Source organism: Myotis davidii, unplaced genomic scaffold, assembly GCF_000327345.1.
Source record: "Myotis davidii unplaced genomic scaffold, ASM32734v1 scaffold580, whole genome shotgun sequence".
Taxonomy (NCBI): domain Eukaryota; kingdom Metazoa; phylum Chordata; class Mammalia; order Chiroptera; family Vespertilionidae; genus Myotis; species Myotis davidii.
The window spans coordinates 3,043,482-3,061,445 of record NW_006293313.1 but is presented as its reverse complement, the minus strand read 5'-3'; the positions used below and the strand labels follow the sequence as shown (position 1 = coordinate 3,061,445).

Genomic DNA, 17,964 nt, shown 5'->3' with positions numbered 1-17,964 from the left:
GAATGCAACTTAGTGCCCAGCGGTGGCTCTAATCCTGCTTTGCTGCTCTAAATATCAGGCTGAGGGAAGGTGGAGGAGGAAGGGTTCCCATAACAGACCTCTGACCTGTGCAGAGGTGGAGACCATGTGCTGCTTTACTCTTCATGTTAACCAGCCAATACTTTCCAATCGAGTACATGCTGCTTCATAATTTATGCAGTATTTCCACAGAGACTTGCTTCTCACAACCAATAATTCCCATTTCCCAGATAAGCACACTGAGAGAGCAGTCACCTGACTTGTTCCAGCTCATAGAACCAGGAAATGAAAGTGACAGGAAACTCAAGGCAGGTGCCCGACCCCACCAACATTTCCCTGAGGTGGCCCCTGGAGGGAACCATCTGTGACCCTCACACAGCCAACGACCTCCATCAAGCCCAAGGGCAAAGAAGACCACAGAGCATCTTTCATTTCGGAGAAGAATCAAGTGAATCCATGAGAGGCTGACAGGGTCCGAGTAAACACAGAAACCAGCTTTTCAGTGAAGATGGCAGGGGAAGACAGTTGGGAGATGTGAACGACAGTACCAAGGTCAATAATAAGAAACAGTGTGACAGCAGCAGTAATCAAAGGAAAAGTGAGGAGGGACTTAGAGTCCTGACACTCTCAGTGAGGGAGCCTGGAAGGGGTAGGCAGAACATTCATTCCCCAGCAACACAGTGTGCTGATGGCCAGCAGGTCAGTGTGTCCCAGTCCCCTCATGGGGTCATTGCACACACACCCTGCAGCCGTCCTCCTAGGCAGCTGCAGAGAGGAACATTTCAGAAATGTGACTATGCAGACACCTGATAAGGTAGGGCAGGTTGGCACATGCATGCATACATGTGTGCATGTATGTAGAGAGAACCGAATAGACTTCATAACCTGTGCTCTATGATGGACCACAGACCTGCACTCCAGGGACCTTCCACTGGAGGGGGCACCTCTGTAGATAATGTCACTGATAAGTGTAGTAACAAGTTCTACTTGAGCTCAGAGAGGGAGCTGAGTGTCACAAATTCCTTCTCCAATGAAGCTTCAGATCCCTTGGCATTTAAAAAAAACTTTGGGGCCAGGCTGCTGAAGTCTGAATCCTGGCCTTCCTCTGTGATTTTAGACAAGTCACTTAACCTCTCTGTGGCGTAATTTCCCCGTCTGTAAAATGGGGAGGATCATAGCAGCTTATTTGGTTGCCGTGAGGATTAAGTAAGTTAATGTGTAAAGCCTTTAGCAGAGTGCTGGTGTGTGTCTGGAATGCGTGTGTGTGGGTCCTGGCCTGCCTGGTGCAATACTGCCTGTGCATTGCGGTGGCCAGACAGCATACACCCTAGGCTGGGTGGCTCTGTCTGACCGGCTTCGCTGAGAGTGGTGGGATTTCCCTTCCTAATTAAACGCAGTTGGTTTGGACAAACCCGCCACCATCCCACCTCTTCAGTCTTCTAGGGAAAGCCCAGAGATCGTGTTATTTTGGAGAAAGCCAATACCTAATCGTCGTTGATTTAATACTGTGGACCCTGCTTGCAGATCAGACATTTGAATCATTCTGGACACATTCATGGGTCTAGAGTGGTCAGCAAACTCATTAGTCAACAGAGCCAAATATCAACAGTACAACGATTGAAATTTCTTTTGAGAGCCAAATTTTTTAAACTTAAACTATATAGGTAGGTACATTGTTATTCACTTAATTAGGGTACTCCTAAGGCTTAGGAAGAGCCACACTCAAGGGGCCAAAGAGCCGCATGTGGCTTGCAAGCCGCAGTTTGCCGACCACTGGTCTAGGCTAATGAAGGTGGAATATTCCACCATCGTAGCAGAACATGCTGACTACCTCATAATTGCCTTCCAAAGCAGCCCCTGAGGAAAAAGGCATGACAATTTCTCAGAGATGTTCCTCTCCTTGGGCTTCCCAAGAAGCCACTGGTGTCTTCTCAGCCAAGGGATGTTTTTACAATGAGTTCCCTGCTTGATAACAAACTAGGATCAAAGGGTTACGTTTTCCTCTCCCAAACTCCAAAGAAAGGATTCCATTTTGAGTGGCTGCTAGAGAAAGCTGATAGTCTCAGGGTGTCTTCCTCCAACCCTCCAGTAGGATGGTTGTTGAGTAATTCCATGGAGAAAAGCAGAAAGTCTCCTCTGCCCTGTCCAGTTTAGGCTCCTCCATCCACCTTCTTCCCCCTCGGCTGCCACACCCCACCCCCACCAGCCCTGCAGCTCAGAGTCAGGGTGGTGAGCCCCCTCTACCTCACTCTTAAGAGCACCTGTAAGTGACTATGGAGTGAAAAAAGTAGAAGGCTGAAACTTTATGGCTTGGTATTTGCAAGAATGAGCCTCAGTTTACTCATCTAAAGAGTGGGGTAACAAACCCGCCTTCCATACTTTACAAAATCTGGAGAAGGCTCAACCAAGGCTGTGTTCAGAAAAGCACCCCGAAAACTGTAATAAGTCTGCAAATGTCAAGAGTCTGTCACTCCGCCTCATTTTAGTGCTTTTCAAAAGGGGAAAGGTAGAAAGATCAATGCGGGAGAAAAACTGCTGAATCCTCTACGGCCATGAATCTTCCTCCCGGCTCCACGTGAAGTCGCACTGAACCATGTCCACCGTTAGGTTAGTTGAAGGCTGCTGTTAAAATGAAAATGTCACTGTTATTTATGGTTTAAGGCCCACCTGTTTCCAAATAGGTTTTCAGAAGGTGTTAATTTATTGCCAATACTGTATCTTGTGTTACTTTGGCATTTGACTGCTGAGGGAATGAGGGACAGGGGACAGGGGAGATTTAAGCAGACTTGGAGATAGGAGAAAGGCCTGGGGAAACGGCCCTTCCCAGGAAGCTAATTCCCTAACTACAGGGACCAGCCTTGGACAGTCACAGCCAATCAGTGAGCACACTGGGCCCAGCCAGCAGAGCTCTTATCCCCACACCCAGAGGAGGTGAGGGGAGTGGCAGAGAGGTTACTGGGACCTGGAGAGTCAGGCAGAGAAGGTCACCTTGAGGGAAGCATTGTCGTTCCACTGGGGACACCGCCAGCGCCCAGGCTCTCAGGAGGAAGCCAGGACTCACTGGCCTGCAGGCTGAGCTACAGCTCCCCTGCTGGGCTCCACATGGTTAATTGGTAAGCTCCAGGGTAAGAGAGCCTCTGGGGATAGAGATCCGGGAGGAGAAGGAACTGGGGCAGAAGGAAGAACTCCAGGAGTGTGTGTGCAGAGAGGCGAGGCTGGAGAGGAAGGAGATTATGCTGGGGGAGAACTTCCATCAGAGACCAGGCACCGCATACAGGGATTTCAGGTATAAACCCTAGCCCACCGAGGCATTCTGCATCCTCCTGTGGGCTGATTCGTACCCCCTAGGAACCATACCGGGACTTTGAGGACCCTCATAGCACGCTCAGCTTCCCAAAGCCTCAGGAACGGCTACACTGAGAGCCTGTATTCTTAATTTATCAGAAAGGCAGCTGCTTGTAGCTAGATAGTCAGTTCTTGTCTTTATTCAGATTGAAAACATTTAAAGGTCCAATATTTTACAATATATCTTCTGGATGCAGCAGTTAATAAAACCACATTTGAATCTCACTGGAGCCCCCTTTAAACAATAATGAACAAAGATGATACTGTATAACTTAATGGAGAGCAAAATGCATTTTGTCAAGACAGAGAGAGGGAAGGAATTTAAGGAATTATGTGCCCTGGAAAAATCACTCTCTGAAGTCATGAGGAAGATGAATCTGGGCCTTAGCAACCGCATCACTGCAAAATAAGATAAATGACAAGCAAAACAAACGTTTACGTTTCTCAGATTAGAATTCATCTTTGGGGCCAGTTGCAACCACAGATGCCGAAGGGTTTCTTAATCATGATGTCATACTCTGCTTACAAAACACTGGTGGCGTAACACGCCCATGGGATCCAGGGCCTGTTTCTGGAGATGCCAGTCAAGGCTCTCAGACATCTTAGCACCTTCCATCTCTGAACACACAGACACACACCCCCTGCCCCCACCAGGCCACCACCCAGGAGCTGGGCTCTTCCTTGGGCATGATTTTCCACTTTGCTCCTCACTCACTTCTGCTGCCGTTCCCTTCCTCTCCTTTCACAGTCTTCCTGATTCTCCACGACCCAGGCAAAGGCCACCTTTCCCATTGAGCTTTCTCTAAAGAGTCTTCTGGTAGAAATGCTTCCATCTGCTGGGCTCCGAGACTTTCCCCACACCTCTGATAGGGCACTCATCACAGTCGGCTATTAATTCTAGTTACGCAATTACCTTCCTCCAGGTGACACCGGGAGCTACCTGAGAGTTCTCCATGAGATCTAGCCCAGTCTCTGGCATGCAATCAGTATGGAACTGGATTTAATTAAACAAGTTGTGCTCTATACCCCAGTGCTCTCAGAGGTTCCTCAGATTTCAGTTATAAAATAATTATGCTGTTTCAGGTGCTAGAAATATAATTCACCCGTGTGTAGTCTCTGGGCCAGGGCAGTGCTATTTTATGCTCTAAAAGTCATAATTCACACAATGAAGTCGATGACTCCCTTAGAGCTCCTTTAGAGCCGAGCGTTCATAAGCTGTCACCTCCAACATACGAGCCATCTGAAGAAATTAATGGATAGCCAATAAGAAAGCAATTATTCCTTTCCTGCTGGAAGGATCAACTCCAATAGAGTTATGTCATATAATTGAAAACAGCGTGAATTTGATATTTGAATCTGTCATTAGGTATTTTTAGAGCAGATGAGTTATCTGGTGTTCTGAATGTGGGTGAGTATAATTTTTACAAGTGACTAGTCCTAAGATTTGTTTGTTTCTAAAGGGTTTCAATGCCCTAGAAATCCAGCAATTTCTACATTTACAAGATAATTAATTAGATGTTCTGAGCCCACCTTTATATATAGGATGGCCCCAAGTTGTCCTCCAGGCCCCCACTGGTCCACGGACATCAAGCCCTAGGAGCACTGCTAATACCTGAGCACCTCCCTTGCCTCACAGGCACACACCTGGCAGGCGTTATTTTCATAATCTAGTTTTCATTGATGTTAAGCCTCTGCAAAGACGGAAGATGGTCCCTTCAGAGTCAGAACTTCCTCGCACTTGTCCTTGGGGTTCCAGCTAACTCTGCTCAGGCTGTGCCCTTTGCCTGCTCTCCCCACCTGTACCCCACGACTCCATCCACCTTTCCAATACCACCCCTCCATCTGGCCTGGGTCCCTCCCTCTTCAGGAGCCTCTTCGGTCACTTCTCAACCCTCATCTCCGTTCACAGCTAGGAGGGCCTCTTAAACTTAAATTGGGTGATCTTCGGTTTAATAATAAAAATGGACTGCCTTGCTTTCTCAAACTTTGCTTCTATGTGCAGGACTCTAGTCTTCTCAACCAGATGATAGGGCCCAGGAGGGCAGAGAACACATTTTATATTCTGAACTAATTTCTCCATCTGTTCTAAGGAGTATCTCGGGCAGGAGATAAGAGCCATTGATCCAGGCTATAGTCTGATTGGCCATCTTTCATCCCAGGGAATTTTCTTTGCCATTTTATTAAATGTAAAGAAGAGAAAGATGAAGAGTAATATGGTGATGCTTCGAGAATAAATGAACAGCAAATGGGGATGTGCTGTTCCTCCAGCTCAGGAAACACAGACAAAAAAAAAAAAACCAGACATCAATGACGGCAAAAGTCAGACTCTTAGAAGAATTCTTGACCAAAATGGTGGAGACTAATTAGGATTTCATTATTTATATCCTGTCTACTTCCAAAGGATGGAAACCGCTGCTGAAGGGAGGCTGTGGCGCCCGCAACAGAACTGAGTCTGGAAATATGACTCAGGAGTCAGCATGGCTCTAACTTACTATGTGCAACTGGGCAAATCACTCCCATGCATTGAGCCTCATCTGTAAAATGGGAATAATCCATTGGTGGTTCTCAGCATTCAATGGTATATATTTTTAAATTATATATTCTCAAATGCTCTACATGTGTTAAGAATTCTCTGGGGGCGGGGGGTGTCTATAAAAAGTGGATAAATTCTCACCTAAATGGGATCTCTGTTGACCAGAAATCCTGGGGCAACCTGGAAGGCAGACCATCAGACTCGCTGCCCAACAGGAAATGGTTTCCCCCAGTGGGCAAAGCTGCCAGCCTCGCCAGTTGTATTGCAAAGTGGGAATCCAAACCTGGCTGACCTCATGCTCACTCCCAGGCATGACAGTGTCCCTCCCTTGGTGGTATTCCCTGGGTCAAGGAGGAATTGTCCTGAGATCAGGACAATTAGAGTTCTCACAGAGCACACTTGATGGAGTCACAGCCCTGTGGTTTCTCTAATCCACTCCGCAAAGCCACAGACATCCTGGGCTGAGTACTTGAATGCGCTCCACCGGTTCTGCACCGAAGGCCCTCCCTGCAGATCCGATGGGGCGCATCAGGGGGCGGCCGTCCTCCCACACCACCGCAGGCCACTGACAGCTCCAGGCCAGCCATGCAGTCCAGTCTGCAGGGAGTTTTCTGCCCTCGGGTTCTTTTCAGAAACCTGACAGGCCCAATAAAGGCCCGGTGCTGATGGAGAGAGCGGCCCGCGTCCTCCCAGCAGCCCGCTGCCTCCGCTGACACAATGGGGCCGCAGTAATCCCATTACACCCTCGTCTTTCATAATTACTCTCTTTCTCCAAGTGACAGAGCATCCCAACGGCAGGGAAGGGAACTATTTTTACCTAAAAAAAAAAAAAAGGACTCGTTTTTTCACAGATATAGTTCTGTTATATAAATCACATTAGGGACAGAGTGGGTGCTAAGGTTGGCAGAAGCAAGAAATCCCCAACACTGGCCACCACCCCCCCTGCCCCCGCAAGAGCTTGCTGCGCCCAACCTGCCTAACAACCTACACACTCTTTTTTTCTCCTCCTTTTTGTTTCTGAGGTCCCTCTGCTAGCCCCTCTCTGACTCTAGTCTAGGAGAAAAAAAAGAAAGAAAAAAATTACAAAGGCATAGCTTCCCGTGAGTGACTTATGGCCTGCCTCTCCCCCCCGGCCCCAACCCCCCCACACACACCTACCTTCTTGAGACCAGCTCTCCTTGCCCTTCTCCTCCGATCTGGGAACATATGTCTGCAGGATGTATTTCTAGAACAGTAGCACCTCAGTGAGAGAACATGAAGCCGGGGGAGGGCAGTGGAGGGAAAAAGCAAAATAAAGCCACTGAGGAGCCACATTAGCTGGGGCAGGAGCTTCAGCCGGGCTGTGGTGACCTCCCAGAGGGACGGCACCTTCAGAAACCGGGCACCACCCCAGTCCCCAGGACCATCCTGCCATCTGCCTGCCTCTTACAAATTCCTCAAAGACACCCCATTGCCGCCACAGTAGTTATATTGATAAGGAAGCTGGAGCGCTGGAAATGAGTCAATGGCACCACTAGGATTTCTTGAGTATTGATCTATCGAATTACTGCACCTCCCTTGCACTCGCGTTTGTGGGGTCAATAGCTATCGGTCTCGCTCACCACGGTTAGTGTATCATTGAAGCCGCGTACATTATCTGTCCCTCAGGGTTATATTTTCTCACTCTACCTATAGAACTCTCAGCTGCTCCCCTCGCCAGCCTGGCGCTCTCCCATTTCCCCCCTCTACCTTTCCTGTTTTTCCTTCCTTTCCCCTCCTCCCACCATCTCTGACTGGCCCATCTTGCTTCTAGGCCTGGAGTCTTCCTAGCTGTGGTCCGGTGATGCATCTGAGAGACGGGAAGACAGTGAGAGGAGAGGAGGCAGCTCTGCTGGTCCCCTCCAGCCTCCCAAGTGGTTTTTGGTGACAGATTTGCATTTAGCTTAGAGATGCAGACACCCCCTCACACCAAAGCCAGGTCATGGGTCTCAGAGCAGGTGGGGCCCCTCTAAAGGAGACAGTGTAGCAAATGCAGCACTAGAGTAAGCCATGGGATTAGACCAGGCCCTCAGCATTGCTGAAAAGTGCCACAGAAAGGCCTGCAGAGCAGTGAGCATCCTTAGCCACACAAGGAACAGGAGGCGGAGGCAGGGGAGGAAGCCAGGGACACAAGAAAGAAAATTCACTTCGAAACAATTACTAAGTGACATGAGCTCGGCAGAACCAAGGGCACGTTTATCATGGGCATTAATAACCTTTGGTTTCATTCCACCTTCAGCAGGCGTCAGAAGTAGTGAGGAAAATGAGGCCCCTCATCCCATTCATCCCACCTGCTCTGTCTGTGCAGAAAAGCAACCTAAACAAAATGTGGAGACACAGGAGAGAGGCAGAGAGTCTGTGGTGTGATTAACAATGGCTGTTGACGGCCTGGTGGGAACACACCAGAGGGAGCTCAGAAAAGTGAATGAAGCGGAGGCTGCTGGTGCCAGCCCCAGTTTTCTGTAACTGCTGGCTCGGTGGGGAAGGGCACATTTAAAGAACGTCTCCCAACTCCTCGAGGATCAAGGTTTGCTGGTGTAGAACTGCTTTTGATTCCCAGGACACAGGAGGCCGGGCACCATCAGACCAGCCTTCCCGCCAGGAGGTGGGAGACAGGATTGGCAGAGAAAGCATTAAGCTAAAAGTCATCACTGTCAGGAAGTCCTAAGTCTGATCCTAAGAAAGGAGAGTGTTGATTTGTGAGCGTGTTGATTTGTAAGTCTTTTCATGAGAATGGCATGTGGCCACTAATTAAGGCGGCGGAGAAACAGCAGTGAAGAGCACAGGCTACACGCAGCTGCACCAGCCTCGGTCTTGGCTCCTCTGCTTCAGTAGCTGCCAGTCTTGGTCAAATACCTTGTTTTTTCCTGAAGTTTTTTCTTCATCTCAAACAATGGAAATTAAAAGAGGAGCTACCATCATAGTGATATCATCACGGAGCCCAGCTGGTTGTTTACAGCCAATCTGATTGGTTGATGCCTCTGCCGATTGGGTGTTGCCGGAGCCACACCAGTTACTCTCTTGACTCCTGAATATCACCCCTCTCTCTCTTATAAGTTGGTTGTCAGGCTTGAATGAAATTATAAGGGAAATGCTTAGCTCAGTGTCTGGTGAAAATGCCCAATGGCGTTTGTTATGGATTGAATCATATCCCACAAAGAAGATTTGCTGACGGTCTAACCCCCAGCACCTCAGAAAGTACTTTATTTGGAAATAGGGTCATGCAGATGTGATTAGTTACGATGAAGTCATACTGAGTGATGGGTCCCTAATCTAGTATGACTGGTGTCCTTGAAAGAAGATGGCCACGTGATGACACGGAGACACAGGGAAGGGCCATGTGGAAATGAAGGCACAGGTGGGAGTGATGCATCTCTGAGCCCAGGAGGGCCTAGAGCAGCGGTTCTCAACCTGTGGGTCGCGACCCCTTTGGGGGTCGAACAACCCTTTCACAGGGGTCACCTAAGACCATCGGAAAACACATATAGAATTACATATTGTTTTTGTGATTAATCACTATGCTTTAATTATGTTCAATTTGTAACAATGAAATTGGGGGTCACCACAACATGAAGAACTGCATTAAAGGGTCGAGGCATTAGGAAGGTTCAGGAACTAACCCTGATGACATCTCGGCTTTGAACTTCTAGTGCCCAGAACCATCCCTATGTGAGAAAGCTGTGTAGTTTTAAGCTACCCAGTTTGTGGTCATTGGTTATGGCGGCCCTTGAACACAGTATTACACTGGGCACACTCCTCAAATGCATGAACTCGAAAAGTATCCAGGAGAAGACCTAACATTCTTATTAGTCCAGTCTCTCATGTGGTGCTTGAAAGGCCATCTTCAGCATTCTCAAGTAGTAGTCTAGCTGCTTGTACTTGGATACCTCCAGTGACGGGAACTCACTGCCTATCATGACAATCCAGTAGGCTCTGACGATTAGAAAAACTATTCTTTATAAGTAGCCAAAAATATGTTTTCCCATAGATTCCCCTTATTCGATGGAAACTACCTCCCTTGAACCTTTTGTCATAGAAACGTCAAATCCCTTAGCATTTAACATCCCTTCAAATACTTGCATTCATTGAACAAGCCATGTTAGTTGCTATGTTATGTCATCTTATGTTCTAGCACATATCAGAGGTTATCACATGCAATTTCTTTTGTGTATAATGAACCCTATCTTCTCGATCTAAAGAGTAATCTATTAAAATCCAGTTCGATATTACATATCTCCTGGTAGACTACGTTATGCTGTGGGAAACACCAAAAACGAAACCTGTGCTTCAGAAACCAGAGGATTCCTTCTCTCTCACACACTGCCACCTACTGTGGCGCAGCAGGGGCTCTCGGTCGGTTGTAGTAGCTCCGGGACCCAGACTGAGAACGCAGCCAGCATCTGGAACACTCCCCCATGGCAGGGATAAAGCTTCGGAGCGTCACCCATCGGCAATAATGCCCCGGCCCAGAGGTGACACTCCTCACTTCCCCTCACAACTCATTGGCCAGTGCTAGTGGCATGGCCTCACCCAACCAGCAGGAGACCTGAAAATATAGTCCTAGACAATATAGTCCTTCCGTGTGCCTGGAAGCCAGGCCCAGGAACACTGGGCCCACGGCACTGGTGGTCACCCATCCCCTGAGTAGATTTCCTGCTGTTCCACCCTCCTGCTTGTTGGTCAAGGTCATGAGCACATTACACTGTCATTATCCTACTTGTGTTTCCATCTCCTCCGTGAGACTGACAGCTGCTCAAGAGCTGGGATGAGATCATAATAAACATGTGGTGTGTGGAGGTATTTGTGACCAGTGACCATGCATCCACAGTGAGAGCCAAGGTCCTGACAGTGGTGACCAGGCCATATCTGATCCAGATAGGGCAAGAACTAAACAGTTATTCTGCCTGTCCACAACTCACATCTATGCATTTCACTGAATGCCAGGTACTAGCTAAGTATTCTACGGGTACTAACTCGATCATCACTACAATCCCATAAGGAGGATCCTCTTATGATCCCCACCTTACAGGTCGGGAAACTGAGGCATGAAGAGCTACATGATCTACCACTCACAGGTAGAAAGCAAAGCAAAGGAGTGGGGTATGCACCCAGGCAGTCTGACTCCAGAGCCAGCTCTTAACCTTTGATCTCCAATCTCGACATCTCTGGGCAGAATTTCCTCCATCCTAAGATGGGAATAACCCTAATGCTCCCACATAGGGATGTTCTGAGGGCCAAGTAGGTCAGGTGTGAGGTGCACAGTCCACATTCAGTACATGTTCCATTTGCTGCCTCATCCGTGGACTCAGTTACTCTTCCTTCATCAGCCCTTAGACCTTAATCTTCTTAGTAGCTTTAAAGCCACCTTTAGAAACCCAACTTTGTTGGGCCTCTTTTCTCCTCTATGTGGGGAATAAAAAAGCAATATAATTTCCCTAAACCTGATTTGCATGACAGTAAATATATTGTTCTGTGTGGTTCTTTGTGACTGGGTAACCAGCAGAGGAGCTAATTTATTAGTTTAGCAATTTAAGCAGGACCTCGGAAGAAAGGAGCCCCGATCACGGAGCGCTGGGACTGTGCTAATGAGAAGATTAGAGGCATGTGCAGCCCGCACGGTCCCAGATAATCACACGGGTACCCAAGGATTATTAACAGCCACAATTACCGGGAACTATATTATCTGCCTGGCTGGTTATTCTCAAGTCGACTTGTATTGAAGGGATGAGCTTGGAAGAGTTAATAAGTTATTTTGAAGAGGCTGGTGGGTGTCCTTCATAATAACTATCTGTGAAAATGCGAGGGTGCACCTGAGGCTCCACGGTGCCTTCATCCTAATTCTCACCCAGAAGTGGAAAGAAGCACTGAATTTTCTTTGGAGAAAGAGACTCTCCACAGAGCCCGGGCCCCTGCCTCGCAGGCCCTCTTTGCTGGAACCACTTGCCAGCATGGGGGCCGGTCTCCTGTGTTGCAGATAATCTTTGGAAGCAGCGTCCACTTGAGGGGACAAAGCTCTGGGCTTTTATACCCTGGTAGTTCCTGTTCCTTCCCAGCCTCCCTCCCCTTGAATGTCTTCGGCCGCCTGTCCTTGGGCTTTGCAGGACTCTGCACAGTATGGCACCCAGCGCAGGTCTCAGAGGTAACTTCAGTTCTGTTTCTCTTGCAGATTCCGACAACTCTATGCTGTGAGCTGCAGGCTGGTCTTGAACCCAGAGCTCTGCACGGAGGATGGGGGCCGATGGGGAAACTGTGGTCCTGAAGAACATGCTCCTTGGCGTCAACCTGATTCTTCTGGGCTCCATGCTCAAGCCCACAGAGTGTCAGCTGGAGGTCCCCACGGAGAGGGGCCAGAGACCGGCGGTGGAGGAGGAGGGAGGCGTTGCCAGCTACAACACATCCGACAAAGAGCCGCCCGTGGTCTTCAACCACGTGTACAACATCAACGTGCCCCTGGACAGCCTCTGCTCCTCGGGGCTGGAGGCCTCGGCCGAGCAGGAGGTGAGTGCGGAAGACGAGGCACCGGCTGAGTATCTGGGCCAGACCTCCGACCCGGAGAGCCAGGTCACCGTCACCCACAGGATCAACCTCCCCAAAAAGGCCTGCCCGTGCGCCGCCAGCTCGGCCCAGGTGCTGCGGGAGCTGCTGAGCCGCATCGAGATGCTGGAGAGGGAGGTGTCGGTGCTTCGGGACCAGTGCGGCAGCAGCTGCTGCCAAGAAAGTGCAGCCACAGGTAGGGCTGGGCCCCTGCAGGGGCTTCGGGTGGGAAGAGGAGGGGAATCGGCCCCTCTTTACGTGGAAGGAAATGAGCCCCAGTCTGTAGCTCTGTGATAAAGCGTCTCTGAGATCTGCACACAGTCCTCCCGGAGGACTGACACCCGCATCCTCCACACCCACACGCTCGCTCGCCTAGTCCGTGTGAAAGACATTACTTGCTTCTGGGGGGATGAGTCAGGGAATGGCACATCCGTTCAGCACAGCAGTGAGCAGGGAGTTTGATGTCTGTCTTCATTCATCTTGGGTTTTTACAGGCTGTTGAATTGATATCTCCCCGTGTTAACCTGAGGGACTAGAGAATGCAGGCGCATGTTCACTCAGTCGCAGCCTTTCTCCCATCTGAGTAAATGATAGTCATCAAGGTCTCCCAGGACCCATCCCTGTCTTCTCCAGCAGGATGGAAGTTTTGGCCCCTGCCCCCTCCACCAGCATGCACGTGTGCACACACCTGCTCACACACACACACATGCACACACACACACATATTGCTTATTCTGCACCCCTTCCAAAGGCTGAATGTCCAGGAAAGGTAACTCCAGCCTCACTCACTCCCTTCAAGTAACACTTAGGAGTTACTGTCGGTGCCTCTCTGATAGGTCATTAGGTTTTCAGAGTCTGACTCCCTGAGTTCAAATCTGGACTTAGCTATTTACTAGCTTAATCCTTAAGCAAGTCTCATGACCTGTGCCTTTTGTTCCCTGTCGACAAATGGGGATAGAGCAGAACGGCAAGGAGCATTAAGATACAAGCATCCACTCAGGTGAAAGCCTGGCTCCTCATGAGCCCACAGGAGCATGAGCTATTGCCCGCTGACCTGCCTGAGCAGCAGCTGCCTTGTGTGCACATCTCCTCTCACCCAAAGGCCCCATAGAGTCCTGCCACCCTGCCCTTCATCCTTTGGTGAGAGCAGGAATCTGTCTCACAAGCTTGGGTTCCAGCTTTCATGTCTCATATCTCCAGGCTCTGGCAGGGATGAAGGCAGGAGTGGCCCGTATGGCCCACGTGTCTTGAGCCACACGGATGTGAGTGTGGGCAGTTTTTGAGTAGTGGGGTGCCATGGTTTTCTCACCTCCTCCTCTCCCCAACCAAAACCGTAAATAAAACAGTCTGGAGAAGAGAAGAAAGTCCAGTTGCCCAGTCTCCCATCCCTCAGTGAGAACTGTTAGGTCGGTTATCCATGGAGCCAGAACACGGGGAAATCATAGGTGTCCATGAATATGGGCTCTTTGCTGCCTAGGACGCTGGGCGGCTTTCTGAGTGGCTTTTCCCCCGCCTCCCACCAGGCTCCCTGGCAGAAGTGGGGAAATCTACAAGCGAGCCTGTGTGCAGCATTGTCAGTGTGCTATCCGTTCAGGCCGTGAGGGTGACTGAAGTGACAGGATTAAACAGGATATAACTTACTGCACTTCAGATCCCCAAGGCCAAGTGCAGAGAAGGATGCCACGCCGGTGCTGGGCTTGTGTTTGTTTAATAAGTTTGTGTGATTCATGTTAGCCAGATAGATTAGCCACCGTGCTTCTAGCGTGGTAAGGGCTAGGACAGAGATGCGCACAGAATCCTAAAAGGATGATAGCAAATAGTGACTGCAGGAGACTGAGGTTGAGGGAGGCCTTTGAACTGACCGTGGAGCCAAGGGCTGATGCATGAGGAGAGTGAGTGTGAGGGCAGGAAGCAGAGGGAGTAGGGCAAGTCCGTGGCACATACGACCTTGCCCAGCATAGCAAGCCCAGTGCTCAGCCTACATGCCCCGGGAACCCCTTCAGTCCCTGAAGCACCTGGGCATCTTTGTCAGGGGCTGTCCTTGGGCTGTGGGACCCTCCTTGGCTTGCCCAGAGAGAGAATGGAGGAGCCTGAGCCTTTACACCCCCAGGGACAGCCCTTAACCCATGATGAGGGGTAACCACTGTGACCCGAGCATCTTGCAAGACTAACCCCCAGTTACCTTCCCTGGGCTTGGCCCACAATGTACCTGGCTGGGGCTCCTTCCCTCCCCAAACTTCTCCTTTCCCCAACCAGATTTTTGGGGACCACTTTGTAATAAGTCACTTTCACTTGAATCTTCATCTAAGGCCCCTTCCTGGGGAATGGAAGCTGAGACACCTCAAAACTGAGCTCCTGATGTACAGGGACCAGATCTCACTCATCCTTATCCCTGCGCCATGCTAGGCACAGACAACCCACTGGGGAATATATTTATGAAATTGATTAGATGGGTTGAAATGAACTCTCAGTGACATACATTGATCAGAGAGGGAGAAGAGGTCTCGGCCCACCCCGCCCCAGGCACCATTTTCAGGGGGTGTCACTGCCCCCCTTTGACCTTCCCCTTGACCTTTCTAGGACAACTGGACTACCTCCCTCACTGCAGTGGCCACGGCAACTTCAGCCTCGAGTCCTGCGGCTGCATCTGCAATGAAGGTTGGTTTGGCAAGAACTGCTCAGAGCCCTCCTGCCCGCTGGGCTGCTCCAGCCGGGGCGTGTGCGTGGATGGCCAGTGCATTTGTGACAGCGAATACAGTGGCGAGGACTGCTCCGAACTCCGGTGCCACACCGACTGCAGCTCCCGGGGGCTCTGTGTGGACGGGGAGTGTGTCTGTGAGGAGCCCTACACTGGCGAGGACTGCAGTGAGCTGAGGTGCCCCGGGGACTGCTCCGGGAAGGGGAGCTGTGCCAATGGTACCTGTGTGTGCCAGGAGGGCTATGTGGGCGAGGACTGTGGCCAGCGGCACTGTCTGAATGCCTGCAGCGGGCGAGGACACTGCCAGGAGGGACTCTGCTTCTGCGAAGAGGGCTACCAGGGCCCCGACTGCTCAGCAGGTAGGAAGAGGCACTCCTGGGCGTTGGCATGGGTGGCCCAGCAGACTCACTGGAGAGGGGAAGAGAGATGGGAAGGAAGGTGGATTTTAGGCAAAATAATTCCCCATTGGGTTGTGCTCGCTTGCTTTCCAAGGGAGCTGGTTTCTTTGTCAATCACAGTGGATGGGGCAGACTTAAGGGGAGGAAGGGGAAACCTGAAAAGGTCAGGTTCATGCTGAAAGTTGGATCTTATGCTCAGACTGAACAAAGGCAACAGCAACAGTGACAGCTTCCCACTGTCCTTGAGTGGAGGGAAGGGGAGAGACGGGCCAGGGGACCACCTTGGGCAAGGCCGCTCTGACTCAGAGGGCGTCCAGAATACCCCCCTTGCTCGCCGCCATGTCCCAGAACAGGTCTCAACCACCACTTGAGATGGGGGTTAGCCTGTGATTTTGGAGCCTATATTACTCAGTGTTAGTTTATGAAATGGTCTAGTGTCCACATGGAAAAAGAAGTATTTGTAGGTAAGGAATGAAATGCAAACAGGAATAAAGCAGCCAAGGCATCAAGCAGCAGCTCACGTTCTGACAATCAGGGCAGAATGTTAGAAGGCCGTGACTCGCGCTGTTCCAGGTGACATGCAGCAAATTGGAACCAAGCCCATCTGGGGTCTACAGCACGGACACTGTACAGAGGTGTCCTAAAACCAGGAAGGAAATCCTGCGGTGGGAAGAATACCAGCATCTCACTGGAGATGACTTTTTTGCCTAAAATCAGATTATTTTTATCATCTCACTATTATTGCTCATCTGCTGACTAAATGTGTGTGTCTAAATAGCACAGATTAAGGGATTGACCTTGATCCATTTCATCTACACTTCAATTTGTAACAGTGGGCTGGAGTGCCCATGAGGGGGATTTAAAATGCAATTTAAAAAAATAACAAACAAACATTTTTAACCCTCCTGATGGGGTGATTCTGGGAATTTTCCAATCAGCCCTCTGATGTCAGTTTACGGGGGGAATGCTGGAAGCCTTTACTTCTTCAGCGTCCTCAGTGACTCCCCCGAGAGAGCAGGCCAGCCACACCAGGCTCCTGCACTGTGACTTCAACTTAAATTCTATCAAAGTTCATTGGCACTAACAACAACAACAAAAACAAACAAAAAAACCGACGAATGAGCAAATAATAATGTACTCCTTAGGAAAAATATTTTCATGTTCCTTCACTTTTTTCCATATTCAATAATTTCATTTAGCTTCCTGGTTTATTTTCTGAATTGAAATATCTTTTTAAAAGTATACTGAGTTCTACCAACTGTTATGAAAGATAATTTAAGCAGAAGTGAAGCCTCACTGTTTCTAGATCTGAAATCACTAGGTGGTTGCTGGGGAAGGGAGGCTGACACGTGGTCCCGATTCCCACCCACAGGGTGAGGCTCCCTGGGCCCCATCGGAGGATTTGAAAGATCATCTGGGGCCACTGCTCCGTATGGCTACCCTCTAGTCCATGTGCTTCTGAATGGAATGGCTCTGTGTTGGACTGTACATACCTGTCATGTTCTACAGGGACAGGTCCCCTTGCAGACAGAATCTTAAATCTGATCCAGGGTCCAAACCGAACTGGAGCCCTCCCAGCCATTCAGGGAAGGCACCACAGCTGTTAGTATAGCTCCTGCTCAACTGGGTGGAGTCCAAACCCTGAGCCCATGTGACCTCCAACACGTCCCCTCTGGCTGTTGGAGGATCATTTCTGAAGGCCCAGATAAACTACTTCACAGGTTCCCAACGCATGTGAGGAGGGACAGTTACATCATCTCCACCTGTTTCTATAGCAACCCGAGCCATCGTTTGCTGTAGAAGGGACTGCTCTCGATGCCTTTTAAACCAAACGCCCGGGTCTCTGCCAGAGACCATGAAGGGCATTGTCTAAAGTGCTGCTTTGCTGGCTCATGCGGGAGAGGGGGTGGTTATTCTCTGTTGGTCATCTCTGGCCAGGCGCACACACTACAGCGTCACTGCCGCCTTCGCCCACAGGCACGAGGAGGTGAAAACATGGAGAACCACAAAACCAACATCCTCGCAGGTCACTCTTCCCACTCTGCCAGGGTGCAGGAAGCCCGCCTGCCTGCTGTGTGGGTTTCATTCTGAGGCCCCAAGCTGCTAGAGGCTGAATGCAATTGAGACTTGGCGAGGGCACCGTACTAGACTCCCAGCCTTGGTCTTTGCTTGTAGTGGGCCATGGGGCGAAATCACAACCATCCTGCCTGTTCTCTGGCCGCGTGAAGACATGGCACAGTACATTCATGAATAGGAGCACATAAAACAGGCCTCAGAAAGAAGCTGCTCTGGGCTCCTCATTCCCCAGATGTAAAAAGCAGCAGTTCAGAGAGACAGAGATTCTTGCAGGGCCAGACAGCTAATGGATGGCAGGGCGAGAATGAGAACCCTGGTCACCGACCACCTTCTAGCACTCTTTA

The 17,964-nt window shown here is 49.9% G+C and overlaps 1 protein-coding gene across 1 annotated transcript in view; it reads left to right on the top strand.

Moving 5' to 3' along the window:
• The window catches only part of TNR (tenascin R), a 334,378-nt gene that overhangs the window by 254,831 nt on the left and 61,583 nt on the right, over positions 1-17,964 (top strand). Inside the window, exons 3-4 of the mRNA XM_006767025.2 lie at positions 12,081-12,644; positions 15,029-15,505. Of these exons, the coding sequence (XP_006767088.1) occupies positions 12,143-12,644; positions 15,029-15,505 (979 nt within the window). The 5' untranslated portion in view covers positions 12,081-12,142. The remainder of the gene's footprint in view (positions 1-12,080; positions 12,645-15,028; positions 15,506-17,964) is intronic.